The sequence below is a fragment of the Hippopotamus amphibius genome, chromosome 8, assembly GCF_030028045.1.
Source record: "Hippopotamus amphibius kiboko isolate mHipAmp2 chromosome 8, mHipAmp2.hap2, whole genome shotgun sequence".
Classification (NCBI taxonomy): Eukaryota; Metazoa; Chordata; class Mammalia; order Artiodactyla; family Hippopotamidae; genus Hippopotamus; species Hippopotamus amphibius.
Window position 1 is genome coordinate 94,732,579 of NC_080193.1, and position 17,640 is coordinate 94,750,218.

At 32.7% G+C, this 17,640-nt stretch overlaps 1 protein-coding gene across 1 annotated transcript in view; it reads left to right on the plus strand.

Moving 5' to 3' along the window:
* The window catches only part of ERBB4 (erb-b2 receptor tyrosine kinase 4), a 1,095,516-nt gene that overhangs the window by 1,041,940 nt on the left and 35,936 nt on the right, over positions 1-17,640 (plus strand). The window contains exons 22-26 of the mRNA XM_057744756.1: positions 1,982-2,137; positions 4,602-4,677; positions 9,307-9,453; positions 11,587-11,684; positions 13,052-13,222. Coding sequence (XP_057600739.1) covers positions 1,982-2,137; positions 4,602-4,677; positions 9,307-9,453; positions 11,587-11,684; positions 13,052-13,222 — 648 coding nt within the window. The remainder of the gene's footprint in view (positions 1-1,981; positions 2,138-4,601; positions 4,678-9,306; positions 9,454-11,586; positions 11,685-13,051; positions 13,223-17,640) is intronic.

Here is a 17,640-nt window from a genome sequence, read left to right on the forward strand (position 1 = left end):
CCTTTGTCTAGGTACACCATGCTGTTGATAGACTTGTTCTCTCTAAGCTCAATTTTTTCCTCACTCTGTCCAGCTGGTGGACATCCATCCTTCAAACCTTACTTAAGCCTCAGTACCATTCTGAAGCCTCTCTGCTCATGCACACTTGGTAGGCCCTACTACAGATGGCCCTCAAAATACAGCTCTCCTTAAATGCCTTACATGCATCACTGATCCATTCAAGTTTATACTCCATATCTGCCCACTTATTAATTAGTTTCTCTCTGCCTTTAATACACAGACCTTCTCTGACTTTCTTTTGCCTTTCTGGTGTCTAGCACAGTGCTTGGCATATAGTATGTGTACTGTAATTGTGTGTGGATCTGAATATTAACTTGTTGCCAATATTCTTTCCATATTCTGTTACAAAGATGGTAAAAAAGAGAATGATGAATGTTTTTGTGGACACTTCTTACAGGGACAGAATTATTGAACATACTTTATCTCCAAGGCAATACGTCTATTTTTTTATAAAGCATGCAAGGGCTATATGTTTTTACTTTATTTAAAAGATTTCCAGTTTGGCATAATCATAGAGAAAGCACTGTTTAGGAGAGAGGGCAGAAACCCCATAAATCCTAGTTGTGGGTTCATTTCAGAAAGCACTAATACATATGATGTCACCCAACTGCTGACTGATTGGTCCATATCAGGCAGTATCTCCACTGGCTGTGTTTAATGGGCTTGGCTCATGAGGTTGTTTGAAGCAATATTCTCTTTTCACTACACTGGGTATATGGTTCATAATTTTTTGACCTCTGTGATTTATGTGTCTGTTTACTACAGCTTTTGTTTTGATATCAGAAACCGTTAATCCTTCAAAGTCCTGCAGTTGTAATGTTAACTGCCTGCAGCATTGATTTGCAATTGGCATGAGAGTATGCTTCAACCATTTTATAACACTTCTGATTTGTTTTTACCACTAAAATCCTCAAATATAGAATTTTCCTTGACACTTCAACAAAGATATTTTCACTCAAACAAAAGACGTTCACTCTAATCTAGGCCTCTGAGTTCATTTCCCTGGTTTTACGTTGACCTTTTGGTTAAGGCTAGTGTTTCATGACTCTTGGTTTCCCAATTGATGAAGTAGAATTAATAATTATTGTTTCTATGGATTATTTTTATTTGTGTATATTCAAATATATATTATGTATGCATACAACACATATGCATACATGTGTATATGCACATATACATGTAGATGTGTGTATGTGTATTGGGGGAAGAGCCAGTTATATCTTCCACTGGGGATTAGCATTACATCTTATTTTTAATTACACTATATGTTTTATGAAGAAAACATACTAAAGGCTAATTTGAGGGTCATTATAAATGATGTAATTTTACTTGTGGGTTCTCACAATGACTACTAATGTCATCAAAGCCATTTTTTAAATTATAGGCTTTTAATGCCCCTAGGGTATACTTCATTTTTTGCATAATTAATAAGAATAATATGATTCTTCAGTCTTGATAGACTCTATAATGGTGATTTTACCTCCATTAAACCCTCGTATGAAATACCTTTGAAAAGTATGGATAGCTGAATTTGTTTGGAGGGAAGATGACGTGAAACAGAAGTTATTGAGAAGAAAACAATTAAAAATATGTGGGTCAGTCCAAGTACATGTTAGCCTATCTGCTAAGACATGCATACCTCACTAATACAAGTGTTTGCAAAAGAATACAGAGTATCTGAGTAAAACTGATCTACCATTTAGCTCATGTACAGGTAATTCATTCTGCTTTATAGGGCCAAAAGCTGTTTGTGTTTTGCTTCTTTAATTCCACCTTTTCCCTAATTTTGAAAATATTCTCAGATTCTGGCATTATTTAGAGAAATCAGGCACTTGCAGCTGAATGCTAGGAAACTCCTTTTTTTGACAATAGAAAAGCCTAGGTATTAACTGATTCTCTGGGAAATTTGGTGTTTTTTCAGGGAATGATGTACCTGGAGGAAAGACGGCTTGTTCATCGGGATTTGGCAGCCCGTAATGTCTTAGTGAAATCTCCAAATCATGTGAAAATCACAGATTTTGGACTAGCCAGACTCTTGGAAGGAGATGAAAAAGAGTACAATGCTGATGGGGGAAAGGTGGGTATCTTTTTGAGAGCAATAGTACTTGAAAATATAGTAAAATATCCTTTTATCTCCTCAGATGTTATAGGAAGAAGCAAATAAACCTGAGGTTTAAGAGATTATAAAAATCCCAATTCTACCATTTGCCTTCTCACCTACCAGCATTAAAAAATACATACATATCTATATACACAGACATACACACACAGACACACATATACATACATATATATAATATACACATATATATACACAAATATATGTGTATATACAGAAACACACACACACATATACAATATATAATACATGTAAGATGTATTACCTACTTCCATTTCTCAAAATTAGCTACAATAAGACAATGCGTGTCTGGACCCAAGTGATCTTTATGCCAGTCCAAGTGTTGGGGACTGAGTGGCTCCCTAGGAACTCTAGAGATTACACTATAACCCAGGGCCATAGAAATTGTTTCACAAATCCTAAAAATTTAAGACTATTACAAAAGAGATCAGAGAGATACAACTTCTCTCTCATAAACTAGAGAGAGGTTTCGCTACTACCGAGAGCCATAAGCATTGGTAAGTTGATCATCCTATTTTACTTCTAATCCTATACCAGAAGCAATAGATTCCTCTTATCTGGCTCTAGTTTTTTGTGTTTGTTTGTTTTCAGTTTTCATTGTAGCATATGATTTACCAATTTATTAATTATCTGACTCCCTCCACTAGAAAGTAAATCTCTGTATCCCAAGAATCTGAACAGCGCCACTGCCTCTTCTAACTTTTCTGACTCTCCATCCTCAGGCCCAGCCTGACAACTGCATTCCTGCCTCTCTCACCTACCATATGGTCTCAATCCATGCCTTAGTTCCAGTTCTTGTCTTTCTTCATTAACCCGCCTTTGAGCTTGCTGTTCCTGGCTAACTATTGAGGATATCTCCTCTTCCTATGGAAGTCCCTGTAGCTTGGCCTGCAGAAACTTCAATCAGGAGAGGCCAAATGAAATAAGCAAATGCAGCCTTTACTTATAAGCTTATGCTAACAAAAAAAAAAGTAATTCATATGTCATATAAATATGTTTACTATGTGCCTTATTCATCATGGGCCATCCAAATACACATAAATATTTTGCAGTGATAGGCTCCCAAATGCTTAACACTGCTTTTTATACTAAACTCATATTTATATAACTATCTATATTCAAATCTTATCACAAAGCAAAAGAATACAACATTTATTTTTTTAAAAACTTCAGTTTTGTAGCATTCTCTGGCTTTTCCTTGATTTTATTAGCCTATTTTGCCCATTTACTACAAATTGCAGCAGTTTGAGACTGCAGCTTTGAAATTCACTACAAGATTGCACAGTAGAAGTCTATAAATCACATGACTTCACTTGTCTTGAGAACATACAGCTGTAAGATTTGTCTAAAGCAAGATTCATTAGAGCTTTAAATGCCTAGTAACCATTAAGTCTTTATCAAGCCACCTGTGATTTAAACTTACTTTTTTAACAGTGTCCGTAGTCCATAAAGTTGGCTAACTCCTTGCCCATAGGGAAATTACTTTCAATGTGTCTTCTGTTCCCTTTCACTGAATACCATGATTCTGTCACAGAGTTACCTTGGTGTCACCTTGGTGAGCAGCCAACCTCATGATTTCAAAGGCCTATTTAGTTTTAAGCTTTCAACTGCAAAGTAGGAATGTTTATCTTTATTCCATAGAATCTAATTATATTCCCAGCTATATAATGCTGCCCTTCATAGTTGAAACTCATTCTGCTGACCCATCAGCAGCAGGGTATGTGAGTAGAGTTGCTTTACTTGCAGTGATGATGGATTTGTACTGATTCTCTCATATTCTTTTATATAATTCCTATTTTGCAAATGGTACATATTTTCAATACTAGCTAACCAAGATGAGGGACATCATTTGTGGCTGGGAAACAAAGCAAGGCTAACTTTGGAATTCAGTATTTTAGGTGTTTTAGTGACCAAATTATCTGAAAGAAGGAGGGAGGGGCCAAGTGTAGAAAGAGTCTATTTTACCAGTGGCCTGAAGTTTGTCTGAGGGTGAAAAAGGATTATTGAAAATGTAAAGAATCTCATTTTGGGGGAAAAATTATAGAATGACCATATTTTTAAAAATACATGTATTAGATGTTTAGAATTGATATTGTAAGTCATAATATTAAATATTAACTTAATTACTGAACATTAATAAAGAACTACAGAAAATGATACTTTATTATTTTACTTTTCACTGTTTATGAAGCTTTTAAAAATAAATACACCTTTAGGTTAATTCATTTTAAGATTGTTTCATTTTACTTGTTCCCTGTATTGAAATAGCACATTTTTATTTCTATTTTCTATGCTTACAATCAAAAAATACAATTGAATTGATTCCAGAGACTCATGTTGAGGAAATCTACAAATGACTTTTTATATGACTATAAACCTTTCACTTCTTATTTCTCTATAGATGCCAATTAAATGGATGGCTCTGGAGTGTATACACTATAGGAAATTCACCCATCAGAGTGACGTTTGGAGTTATGGTAAATAATTCTTCCTTGTGATATAAGGCTCTTAAAGCAAAAATAAACATATTAGGTTTCTGGGTTCTCTAAAATGTACTATATTAATGTCTTGGTTGAGTTGACTACCATAACCTTTGTTTTGGCAGCAACTTTGATCATTTTGACAAAAAAAAAACACACACACACAAAAAAGCAAAAAAACCCCAGCAATTTTAGATTAGCGACATTTTCATAGACTCTCATGGCCTTCATTTTCAGCAACTCTTTGAAAACATAACTTTAAATGCAATGAATGTTTAAAAAAAATTATCTTATGGAAATCTATGTTCCATGGCAAAAAAAAAAATATATATATATATATAGAGAGAGAGAGAGAGCTTATTGTTAGAACAAAGAACAATTATTGAAAGCAGTAGGATGAGAGCAAGAAATGTGAGGGGAGAGGTGAGAGATGATTTCTAATTACGGCTTTAAATTTAATTTACAAACTACTTTTGGAGTAAACAGATATATTAAAGAATTAATAATATGAACTGGAAATAGATTTTAAAATTTAGAACATTTATTTAATTGCATTTAACTCAGTTTTTGAGATGAGCTTCTTAGCATCTGTCTGGCTACTTCAACTTAAGTCCATCTAAGTACTAGTGAGAATAAATCAACACCTTTTCTAAGTTTAAATATACCATATAAAACAAGCACTTCTTGCAAATAAAAAGCACACTGCCTCTTTAAATAAAATGGTGGTGGTGAGACTTGAAAGCATGATACAATTTATCTTACTCAAATTTAAGCTTAGTTTTATCTTTTTTTATTTTCAGAAATAAAATTGTCACTAAGTCAATGAAGAACTTATACTTCTAATCTAGAACAATATAAATTATCTTTAAAATAATAAGACATTTCTAAAGGGTAGTTTTTCCTTCTCCACGTGAATCATAGGAGGTGTTAAAATTTTCACAAAGGCCTAATGTATTCTACTCCTCATAGAAGTAGAGTGTTGTGTGTTTGAGATTTAGGCAGGCACAGGGGAATACTTGATAAAACTTTGTTAAACTGTCATGACTAAATAAAAAACAATATATATATTATTATTTTATTTTATATATCATATATATTATAAATATGAGTGTATATATGATATGATATACATTAGCATGTGCACAAGCATTTATATATTATATGGTATAGATTAGCATATATATTATATAGATTTACATATTTTATAAGATAGGTTTATATATTTTTTTTCTTTTTCTTTTCTTTCCCTTTTTTTCCTACTTATATTTCCCTGTACTAAACATGGCAGTCTGCAAATTTTAAATGACCTCTAGAATAAGTAAATATATATATACACACACACATTATGTATACATTACGTTATGTATACATATATACATTTAATGTGTGTGTGTGTATATATACACACTTTAAAGTAAATGTTGGCAGGGCAATCACATTTCTAATAGTAAAATTTATCTTTTGGAGAAAATCCTGTTTTAAGGCTATAATGTTTATCTTCATGTTGAGTTGCAGCATCACAGAAGCTGTTCAGTAAACATAGATGGATAGAGAGATAGATGATTAGATAGATGATAGATAGATAGATAGATAGATAGGTAGATAGATAGGGCAAACTCTATTTTGAAACATAGCTGAGGTCATCAACCCATATCCATAAGGCATTTTAAGATTTTTATGATATATCATAGTTGGTTGCAAAAGGCATAAAAGGCAGAGAAAGATACATAATCTTGTTTACAGTGAGTCTTTGTGGAACATTGCCACGGGGTGTATCTTTATTTTTATAAAAATAAATATGTATTGGATATGGTTTCTGTCTTCAAGTGATAGAATTATGTTTTGAAAATGTTTCTGATTTAGTTTTTTTGAGATTGTTGTTCTACATGCAGCCATCTCTGTTTAACCCTATCTTGTCATCACCTTTGCAAAGGTATAATTGACAAATTATTGGCGGAAGTGGGGGTTTTGATTTTTTTGCTTCAGTTTTTGTATTTATGTGTTTCTGTTTATTGTATTTTCTATTATTTTGATTTGTAGTTGCTTTGTATATTGCTTACATTAGAAGTTCTGATAGAGATATGACAGTATTCTTTTATAACTGCAAACATAAGTTACCAAAATGTTCTCATTAAATACTTATTCTATAAATATGACTGACTGACAATATAAATAGACAGCAATCTACTCAAGTTATTCCAGCCTGCCTTATGGAGACTGACTCTTTTTTTTTTTTTTTTAAGAAATTGTATTTTATTTTATTTATTTTTAGGACTTTTATTGAGATACAGTTAACATACAATAAACTGCATATATTTAGAGTGTACAATTTGATGTCCCAATCTCCTAATTCATTACCCCCCAACCCTCCTCACTTTCCCCACTTGGTGTCCATGTGTTTGTTCTCTACATCTGGACACTGACTTTTAATCATCAGTTCTATGAATCATTCTTTAGTATGCAAAATCAAATAGGGTTTTATAAAGATCAGAGTCAAACTGTGTCACTAATTATACATTTATATTATACCTAAGGATCATAAGATGTAAATATTAACCAAAAAATCAAATAATCATTAATGATACTACTATTATAAAGGATAATTTGAAGTTTACATATACTTTTATATTTTAAGCTTTTCATTTTTATTTTCAGTCAGTGATAACTGTTATGAGCTAAAAATGACTTCAATTTGAATAAATAATTCATTACAGATGGCAGTGGAAAAGAAAGCATAGCCATAATTAATGGATTTTATATGAAAAGATACTTGTATATGCATCAGTCAAAATTCACTTGCTAATACTATTGTGCCCAGATAGCTATTTCTGAACTAACAAACTTTATCCTTAAGAAAACTATTACTTTTAAATAATATAATTATTAGATGATAAAGAAGGGGTCTGTAGTGTGTATATTGTTGCTCAAATCAGAATCATTATTCCTATCAAAGCTGGCTATTTGCGTGCTGGTATTTAGGGTGTTTGCTTTTACAGAGGAAATCAGTGTTCTAGTGATTCAAGAAACCATCCTTATTATCTAAGGAATAGACTATTACTGATTCCCTTCAATTTTTGGATGTTCACTTTACATGTATTTTGTCTTACACATGGATCATTCTTCAGTCAGTCTCTCGTATGTGCTAAATAAATGAATCTGTTTTATTCCAGTTGTTCTCTTCATGTTAGTTAAAAAGAAAAACACAATTGTTTACTATAACATAAGTAATCATTCTGGAACCCCAGCCTGGCCTTTAGGGCTTTAAATAGTAAAGATGTGAATCTCAAAATCAGTCAATATCAAATTTTACCTAATCATATTTATTTGGTACTGAGTACACATGTATATAGTAAATAAATTGTTTTATAGGCTCTAATGTGATGAAGCTTAAATTGGGTCAACAAACATGAGCATTACTTATAAGTAGAAAGGGAGAACAGATTCTGTCTTCTAACTTGTCTCTGTTACCCATTAAAAATTCCAAGACAATGATAAGAAAATTAAATTTCCCATGAAGATCTTGTCATTGGGCTTCTCATATAGACATAGGAATCTGAAGAGCCTTTCTTTTTTTTTTTTTTAATTTTATTTATTTATTTATTATTTTTGGGGGGGTACACCAAGTTCAATCATCTGTTTTTATACACATATCCCCGTATTCCCTCCCTCCCTTGACTCCCCCCCACCCTTCCTGTCCCAGTCCTCTAAGGCATCATCCATCCTTGAGTTGAACTCCCTTTGTTATATAGCAACTTCTCACTGGCTATCTATTTTACAGTTGGTAGTATATATATGTCTATGCTACTCTCTCACTTCTTCTCAGCTTCCCCTTCACCCCCCATCCCCCCAAACCTCGAGTTCTCCAGTCCATTCTCTGCATCTGCGCCCTTGTTCTTGTCTTGTCACTGAATTCATCAGTACCATTTTTAGATTTCGTATATGTGATTTAGCATACAATATTTGTCTTTCTCTTTGACTTACTTCACTCTATGTGACAGACTCTAGGTCTATCCACCTCATCACATATAGCTCCATCTCATCCCTTTTTATAGCTGAGTAATATTCCATTGTATATATATGCCACATCTTCTTTATCCATTCATTTGTTGATAGGCATTTAGGTTGCTTCCATGTCCTGGCTATTGTAAATAGTGCTGCAGTAAACATTATGGTACATGTTTCTTTTGGGATTATGGTTTTCTTTGGGTATATGCCCAGTAGTGGGATCACTGGATCATATGGTAGTTCTATTTGTAGTTTTTAAAGGAACCTCCAAATTGTTTTCTATAGTGGCTGTACCAACTTACATTCCCACCAAAAGTGCAGGAGAGTTCCCTTTTCTCCACACCCTCTCCAACATTTGTGGTTTCCAGATTTTGTGATGATGGCCATTCTGATCGGTGTGAGGTAATACCTCATTGTGGCTTTGACTTGCATTTCTCTGATGATGAGTGATGTTGAGCATCTTTTCATGTGTGTGTTGGCCATCTGTATGTCTTTGAAGAGCCTTTCTTTAGACTATTTCTAATTGCCCTCTAAGAAGCATTCTTTTGCCACTGGCATATTGCTGGTTTCTTTAAAGTATATTGTTAATATGTTTATGTAAGAATTTAATCTTTTATTTAGGAGTCACTATATGGGAATTGATGACCTTTGGAGGAAAACCCTACGATGGAATTCCAACCAGAGAAATCCCCGATTTGTTAGAGAAAGGAGAACGTCTGCCCCAGCCTCCCATCTGCACCATTGACGTTTACATGGTCATGGTCAAATGTAAGATTGCAAAATTATTTTATCATCCTCATCATCATTCTTAGGAAACTAATAGTACAGATTAATCAACCTTCACAATTTTTCTATATATTGAAAAATATAAAAATTTAAAGATAATTGTGAAAGGAGCATGTAAACACCTACGTTTGTTGTGATTCTTGTTAATATGAAGCAATATCAAGCTTTCATGCTACAAAGTCAACATTTTATGATTCTTACACTTCTTATTTATTTCACTTTGATTTTTATCATTTCCATAACAATCAAATTATTTCTCATAAAGAGATGTAATTAATCACAATAATGTTAATAATCTTTAAAGGAAAAAAAGCAGACTAAATAAATAATCTACACATAAGGAAAAAAAGCTTGAAACTAATAGTTTAAAAAGATGAATTAAATGGAAATAGATTTACCCGTTTTAGTCAACAGGAAATTAGCAAGGCAGAGTGGGAAGTGGAAAGGCATGAATCTACATTGAATTAAAAGGATTATGAATGTGTACTTTCTTTCAATTTGATCATTTGTTTACACCTAACTCTCTTACTTTTCTTTCTCTCTTCTATGCCCCAGACACATATGTGTTGTAAATGTGTTTTGGAAGCCTAGGCTCTTAATTTAAATAGAATTAGGGAAGTCTCTGGAGTTTCTGACTTAATTTAAATGAGATTAGCATTCAGCAATCTTTCTTGTGTAATCTGGGGTTTTTCCCTTTTGATTTACACAGGGTTGGCAAAGCAACAAACTGGTGAAGGTGAATAAGCATCTTATTAATAAGAGACTTTGGACCCAGGTCTACTCAGATTTATATTCATGACATGTGATGCATTCTGACAGTGAGGGAAGAAATAAAAAATGTGCTTTTCAGTTCAGGTCGGCATGCCCTTTTCTCTAAGCATAGTTCTATTTACTCAATATTTAGTTAGAAAGAGACTGATACCTCACTGAGAATTTAGCCTTTTTTGGTTCCAATAGAGTTCCAGAAACACCAAATTTCTCATTAACATCTTGGTATCAACAGCATTTTTTTTTTAGTGGTTACATATAAAATATAGGCACTTGAGCTTTGTTAGGAGAGAAAAAAAATCAGATAATATTAATGATACATAAAATGACACCCAAAGACTTCCCATAACAAGAATAAAAATTGAACTCCCAGAAAAGGAGAAAAGTTTTATAGCTTCATTGGGTCAAACATTGTTCGGTAGTCAGTTATGGAAGGAAGTTTAAAACCATACATACATTACATAATTTGATTCCATAACTAGCATGAGATGATTTAGATACTTCATTTAGATATTCTGATGAAATAATGAAAAATCAGGCAAACATTTGCCTAATAGGGACTTTCACCTCGCTTTTAGGGGTTTTAATATCTAAGAAAAGGGTCATTTGGCAATAAAATCAAGGAAAGCTTGGTGCTTTTATTCTTGTCATTTCACCAGTTAAATAGAGCCTGGGGAGATAAGACCCACTTTATCTAGACTGCCAGCTAAATAATAATACATAACTTAAAAATTGCTGATTGTATTTTTATGCTGGGAAGGCTAGTACTAAGATAAGCTAATGGCCATTGCTGAACAAACATTACCAATCACTTTGCATTAGTTTTTTTCCCACCAGGAAAAAAGTAGCATAAGAAAGTTGCTTTCAATTCCTTTTTTCGCATTTTTGCCAGTGTACCACATTGTAACCAAAGCTTTTATCCCATGTCACTCCTTATATAAAATGGTAAATTGTATTACAATCACCTCTTTTATACCCATCAAAGAAAAGTTGGTTTTTTTTTTTTAAATCTCTTCACACCTAAGGAAAAAAGATCTGAGATTCTGCAAGTTCCTGTGGTTAGCCTAGGTTATATTTTCTATGATTAAAAAATTAATTTTAAATTATATCAACAAAATAAAAAGCTTGTGTTATTCTATAATATAATACATTTGGTTGTGAATATAAGCAAACTGATTGAGATAGAATCTTACCTACTGGATTGTTTCTTTCATTAGCTTTCTTTGTTTTTCAGATCATTCTTATTTAAACAATATTTTTCAAACTTAGCCTTTATTTTCGTAAAGTTTACATCCCACATCTTCCTAATTATGGATATAGTGACTCTTATTGCATGTGAATTTCTAGGTTGGATGATTGATGCTGACAGTAGACCTAAATTTAAGGAACTGGCTGCTGAATTTTCGAGGATGGCTCGAGACCCTCAAAGATATCTAGTTATTCAGGTTTGTACAATTGATTAAGATTTTTGAGAATATCTCAGTGGCAAACTCACTACAAAATAGTAATAATATCTGGGACTTTGGAACTGTGGATATCACCCCACTCACAAATCAGTTAACTAAGCAGAACATCATGTGAAATGACTTTTACTTGATGTCAGAGCCACTTCTTAGCATCTTCCCTTAGTACTCAAGTGCTTCTACTATTGAACTGCCAGATAATTATGATTATTCATGTACATAAAAAGGCCTTTATCCTCAGACAAGCCTTGTGGTACTCTACAAGGCATGTTCATTGTTATAAATGTCTCTTCTTGAAATAAAAAGAAGATGGATTTTTGTTTTAATCATGTTCATTGTTTGAAGGCAATGAATTAAAATCTTCAATATATTGACATTTAATTTCCTAGAAAAATATTTTAAAAATATGTTTTTTTTCTTTTGGGAGGTATGCAATATCCAAGCAGTAACTCAGATTCAGATGAATTAATGTACATAAATAAAATAATAGACCAAAAGAACATTTTACATGTAACACTGAAAAAAATGGATTTGATAAATTAAAAGTTGTAATAAATTTCTTTATGATTATTTTGCCTAAACCATAAACAAATGGACCTTGGATAATCCTGAGTTAAGATTTCTCAATAAAACAAGGTAGTTTTATCTTCATATCGATAGTCTGACATGAAGATAAAAGTCAGGTTTTAGTAGATAATGATTTCTAGCTAGCTTTTGCCCAAATTAACTTAATTTAAAAAATGTTTACAAAAATATCATATAATGAATTTTAAAATTCTATTTAAGAAATATGTGAGGTAAGAGTGTAACAGTTGTTTTGGTGTTTCTCCCTCCCCCTTTATGTTATTGCCACTTGTGCTGTGATTTTTGAATGGTATCACTATAACACTGCTATGCTATAGAACAAATCATGGATCCTATGTGTCCTGATAGCTCTACACTACCAAACCAACCAGATGTAATAAAGATTGAAAAGTCAATTGCTCTCTCTTTATTATTTACTCTTAAAGTCACAGCTAAAACACCACCTTGGCAATGAAACCTACCATTATTCTTAGATCTGAAATGGATTATGCATCTCTCAAAATAGCCATCGCATTCTGCTTTATTCATCTCTAATGACATTTATCACATTCTTGTTGCGTTAATTGTTTTTATCTTACCTTGCCATATCTATGTAGGTTATAGGCTTCTATGTGGCTGGTAGTTGTGCTAAATAATTATTTTGTTTAATGAGTGCATGAATCTGCAACCATTTTGATATCATATAAATTTGCTGCAAAGTTCACATATTTAAGATGAAGGAAAGAATCATTTCTGTATGTATATCTGATGGGCAATATTTTTAGGGTGATGATCGTATGAAGCTTCCCAGTCCAAACGACAGCAAGTTCTTTCAGAATCTCTTGGATGAAGAGGATTTAGAAGATATGATGGATGCCGAGGAATACCTGGTCCCTCAGGCTTTCAACATCCCACCTCCCATCTATACTTCCAGAGCAAGAATTGACTCAAATAGGGTAAGAAGTAATTCTATACCACCTCTCATATTATTTCTGAGAAACAAAATAATGGAGATACATTGTAAGCACTAAAGTTACCAAATAAATTACATAGATCAAATCAGTGTGATTCCTAAATTAAAAATAGGTTATACCAAAAATAAAAAATCCAGAAAAAAAAAAGTTATACCAACAAAAGATATGCCAAGCTTGCCATATATAGCTAATTTTGGAAGGTAAGCATGGGCAACACAACATGTACTCTGAAGTATCTTCAAGATTTCAAAAGGAGAAACTTTTCTTTAAGTTAGTTAAAAAAAAATCTTCATTTTAAAAAATCCACAACCAGTTCAAACTAATAAGTCTGTACGTGTTTATAAATAAATGAATATTCTTCCCAAGGTAGGCTCTCTACTTTTTTTCTTAATAAGATGACATGACATTAGTCAAGAGACAATACAAGTACAACTCTTTTTTACTCATTTAGGAGACAGTAAATATTTTCTGTCAAGTTGAAGTAGAAACAGAACACTGCAATCCTTTGGACTAAATCAATCATATTGGGAGGGCTTCTGAATCATTTCTAAGATGCAGATTTAAGTTTTGAAAGAAGCTTCTGAAAGGAATTTCCATTTCATTTTAAATATTAATCCCACTCTATATGAATACCATTCTTTCTCTGAAAACTGTCAATCCATGTATTCATTCATTTGTTTATTTTTGTAAATTTATTCATCATTCATTCAACATTTATTAAGTACCTCTGCATGTAAGGCATTACCAGACACTTGAGATTCAAAAATGTTGACAGAACTACTACTTTCAAGATGTACCAGGTTTAACAAAAGAGTCACACAGATATAGAGACAGAGTGTAGCATGATAGTGTTATAATCAAGTATTCATTGGCCATTATGGAGCATAGAGAAGCCTGTGATCAGTTTCTTCAACTGAAAAGATATAAATATGATGCTTATTTTTTCTAGAAAGCAATTCTTTTCTCTTGGTCTCCTCCTCCTCCCTCTGAGAACATTATCACAGCTCATGTCCTGACCATCAGCATAAGAAAATTTGCAACTTGCTGCTCATTCTCTAAAACAAAGTAATTTGCTTTATTTCAAACCGAAAGCAATAAACCTAGTATTTACTGTGTGTCAACACATATATTTTGTCTCTTAATCCTTACAACAATCCCATGAGGTTCTATTATCATTATCTCCATCTTACAAATGAAGAAACTTGTCAACAAGTTCAGTGACATGACTGGTGTCACACAGCCAATGGAAGAGCAGGATCCTAATGTGAACAGTGTGTCTGTAATACACAGACTATTGCTTCACAGTGATTAGAACATGTTATTTTCAACATGGTTGTTTTTCTTGGTATCAGCCTCAATCTCTGAGATACACGTTGTTTGGGAAACTCCCTAGATATTTGCCTATAAAATGCATCTCCCAACCTGCCCCATACCTTTTGCCCATGCACCCCCATTGAGAAGGTCTGGTATAGAAAGAGGCAAAGATAGAGACCTCAAGTAATTTCTCCTTCATATGAAAAACATGTCTTGTAGCTTAGTGGAGGGGCGATATAACTAAAATTTTTAAAAATTAAATCAGCTGATAGATATTGAACATCAGTGTTTTGTTTATGGTAAGGAGAAACATTTTTAAGATGTGTAAAGGAGGTATTTTTTTTTCTCTGTACACTTAGTAAAATGGTCAAATCATAACTTTGACATTTATAGTTTTGCATGACAAATTCATTACTTTTATTAAAACAGGGAAATTTCAAGAAAATATTTTTCCTTCCTTAACATGAAATGTTACATAGGTCAGGGCTTAAATCTTTTTCTTTTTATAAGGATTCCCAAATTTCAACTTTTCTGTTCATATTAATTTATGCTCAATGCAAGGAATTTATAATAAAGTTTGAATTAACTGAATGGAATTAGTGAGGCAAAGTAGAAACCACATGAGGATTTATCTGGCCTTTAGTCATCATTTCTTATTCCACATTATTATTTAAACAACGTTATCTGTATATTTCTTTTTACTTTTTTCAGGTCTTTGACAAAAGAATTGTTCTTAAATATCATTTTATTTTCAGGCATTAAAAATCCTTATTATTCATCTACATTTTTGTATTTTTTCAGTCTGGCTTTGTGTAACTTGTATGGTAATTTCTAATACTTGTAAATGCTGTTTTCCCCCCTTCTTTCCTATAAAGCTAATTTGTATTATTCTATAGTTAGAAAATAAATGACTTCAATTTTGGGTTCTTTGGCTAACTTATGTGGTAAGGGAACATTTTAAAGTGAATTTTATTCAAAGATTTTTTGAGCATATTTGTTGGACTTTGAAACCAAAAAGTAACTCAGTTTTTAAATGTAGACTCACCTGCTCACTAGCTGAGAGGCTTAAAGTTCTGAATGTCTTTACAACTTTGTTTCTTTATTTGTGAAATAAACACAATAGTACTTACATGATTGTTAGGTAATTAACTTAAAAAAATTTCAGAGTATCTGAAGTGCTAGGAAAAGCAACACTTATTACCTTCTTTTAGAATCACCCAAATTTCATTTTCACTTGTTTCCTTGTCAATATCATAATAATTATATTCTTTTATAAAAACACATTGTCTGTGAAAAACCCATTGATGCAGTCACTGCTTGACAAGCAAGGTATTTCTGCTGATGTGTTCTTATAGCAAATAAATTATGGAAGTTATTTTTATTATGCTTTTTATTGTTTCAAATTCTATATATATTTTGATAAATTATAACCTTAAAGCAATGAGTCAACTAAAAATAGTGTTGATATTTATCCAGCAAGTTGATAGATACAAAACAAGTAATGCTAGAAAACATTAATCTAATTTATGTGTTGTTATTATTGTTTGATATCCTTTTAATATTATCTCAAAAACTTTATCAAAATAATATACCAAAAGCACTTACTTTAGCATGATGTAAATAGGAAAACATGAGAAGCTATCTAAACTTCTGCAAACTTCAGCTCTCTGTATCTGTAAAATGGGGACAAAAAAATTCCTCAGAGAATATTGTGAAGATTGACTTTAATTATCTAATCATGTTGTCCATTGATGGATGTGCAGTAGGTGCTCAGTCATATTGAAATAAATAAGACCAACTATTTATTCAGGGCTGTTTATTCAGAGCTTACTATAGCAAGGGAGTCAGCCACTGTCGCTTGTGTTTTGGGAGAGACTCAAGGGCAGATGGAGGAATGGGAAACCTTAATAGTGGAGAAAAAGGAAGGCTTCAGGAATGCCCTGACTGGAAGCTGTTGGCATGGGGAATCTATAAGAGGGCTGACGAGAAGTGGGGCATCCTATGGGCTAGGGGTACATATTTGGCTTTCTCTGGTTGGCTTTAAGTTGAAAGTGGGGACAAAAATTAAGGAAGTTGTTGTTATTAATCAAATCCTGGTCATTTAGGGCCAATTGTTAACAGAAGTTATTATTTAGCTTCCTGGACTGCTACTAAAGGTAACAGTCAGGCTTCCTGCAAGTCTGATTTATAGTCAGCTGCCTTCCTTGGCAGTGTATTGTAGCTATGGTTTCCTGGGCGTGTGGCTGTTAAGTATGAATTAGACTGCTGATTTTATATATGATCCAGCCATTGCCCATTTGTATATTCAGTCCATCAAGGGGTTTTAGGTTCCCTTGTTTCCTTTCTTTTCTCTTGATATATTTATTTCAATGCATACTGCCTTACATTTTCAATTAAGTGTTCAGTACAATTTTGGAATTTCTGCACAGATTTTTTTCTGTTAATATGGGAAAGTTTTGTCTCTTTCTTTTGAGTTACCTAGATTTATGTTTGTTTAGTATAATGAGTTGTATATTAAATGCAACAACAATGAATAAGAATGGCTAATAAATTGATGTGACTAAAGATAGTTAGGTTTAATGATGTTAGAAAGTTGAATTTAACGTAAAAGCTTCAGTGCATTTTTATAGCGGAGGACATGTTCAATTGTTGCAGGATCATTCAGTCATTTGTGGTGAGTAGTTTTCAAGATTAAGTGTCCCACCTCTTTCAAAACATATCAGCTAACACATCAAGTATCCAGGCCAGGGGAAGACAAAGGAATTGTAGCTGCTCCACATTGGTAGAGCGAATGATCCACAATGGGTCTATCATTATAATTTAAAGTTTTCTCCACTTCTTTCCAATCTGCTACGAAATAACTATATTTTAACAGATTTGCATTTTTCCTTCTCTTTCTGCCCTTTCTCTTATAGGGTGGGTATATAAATGAATTGAAAAACTAGACAAAATATAGGCAGGATAAGTGAAGGGTAAAGAAAGATAAAGGGGTGTGGTATTTCACAAATTTGATCAGCTTCTAAATAATTGAATGTAGGCTGAATATTTGACTGCTCCTGAAATATAATTCTGTATACATTATTTTG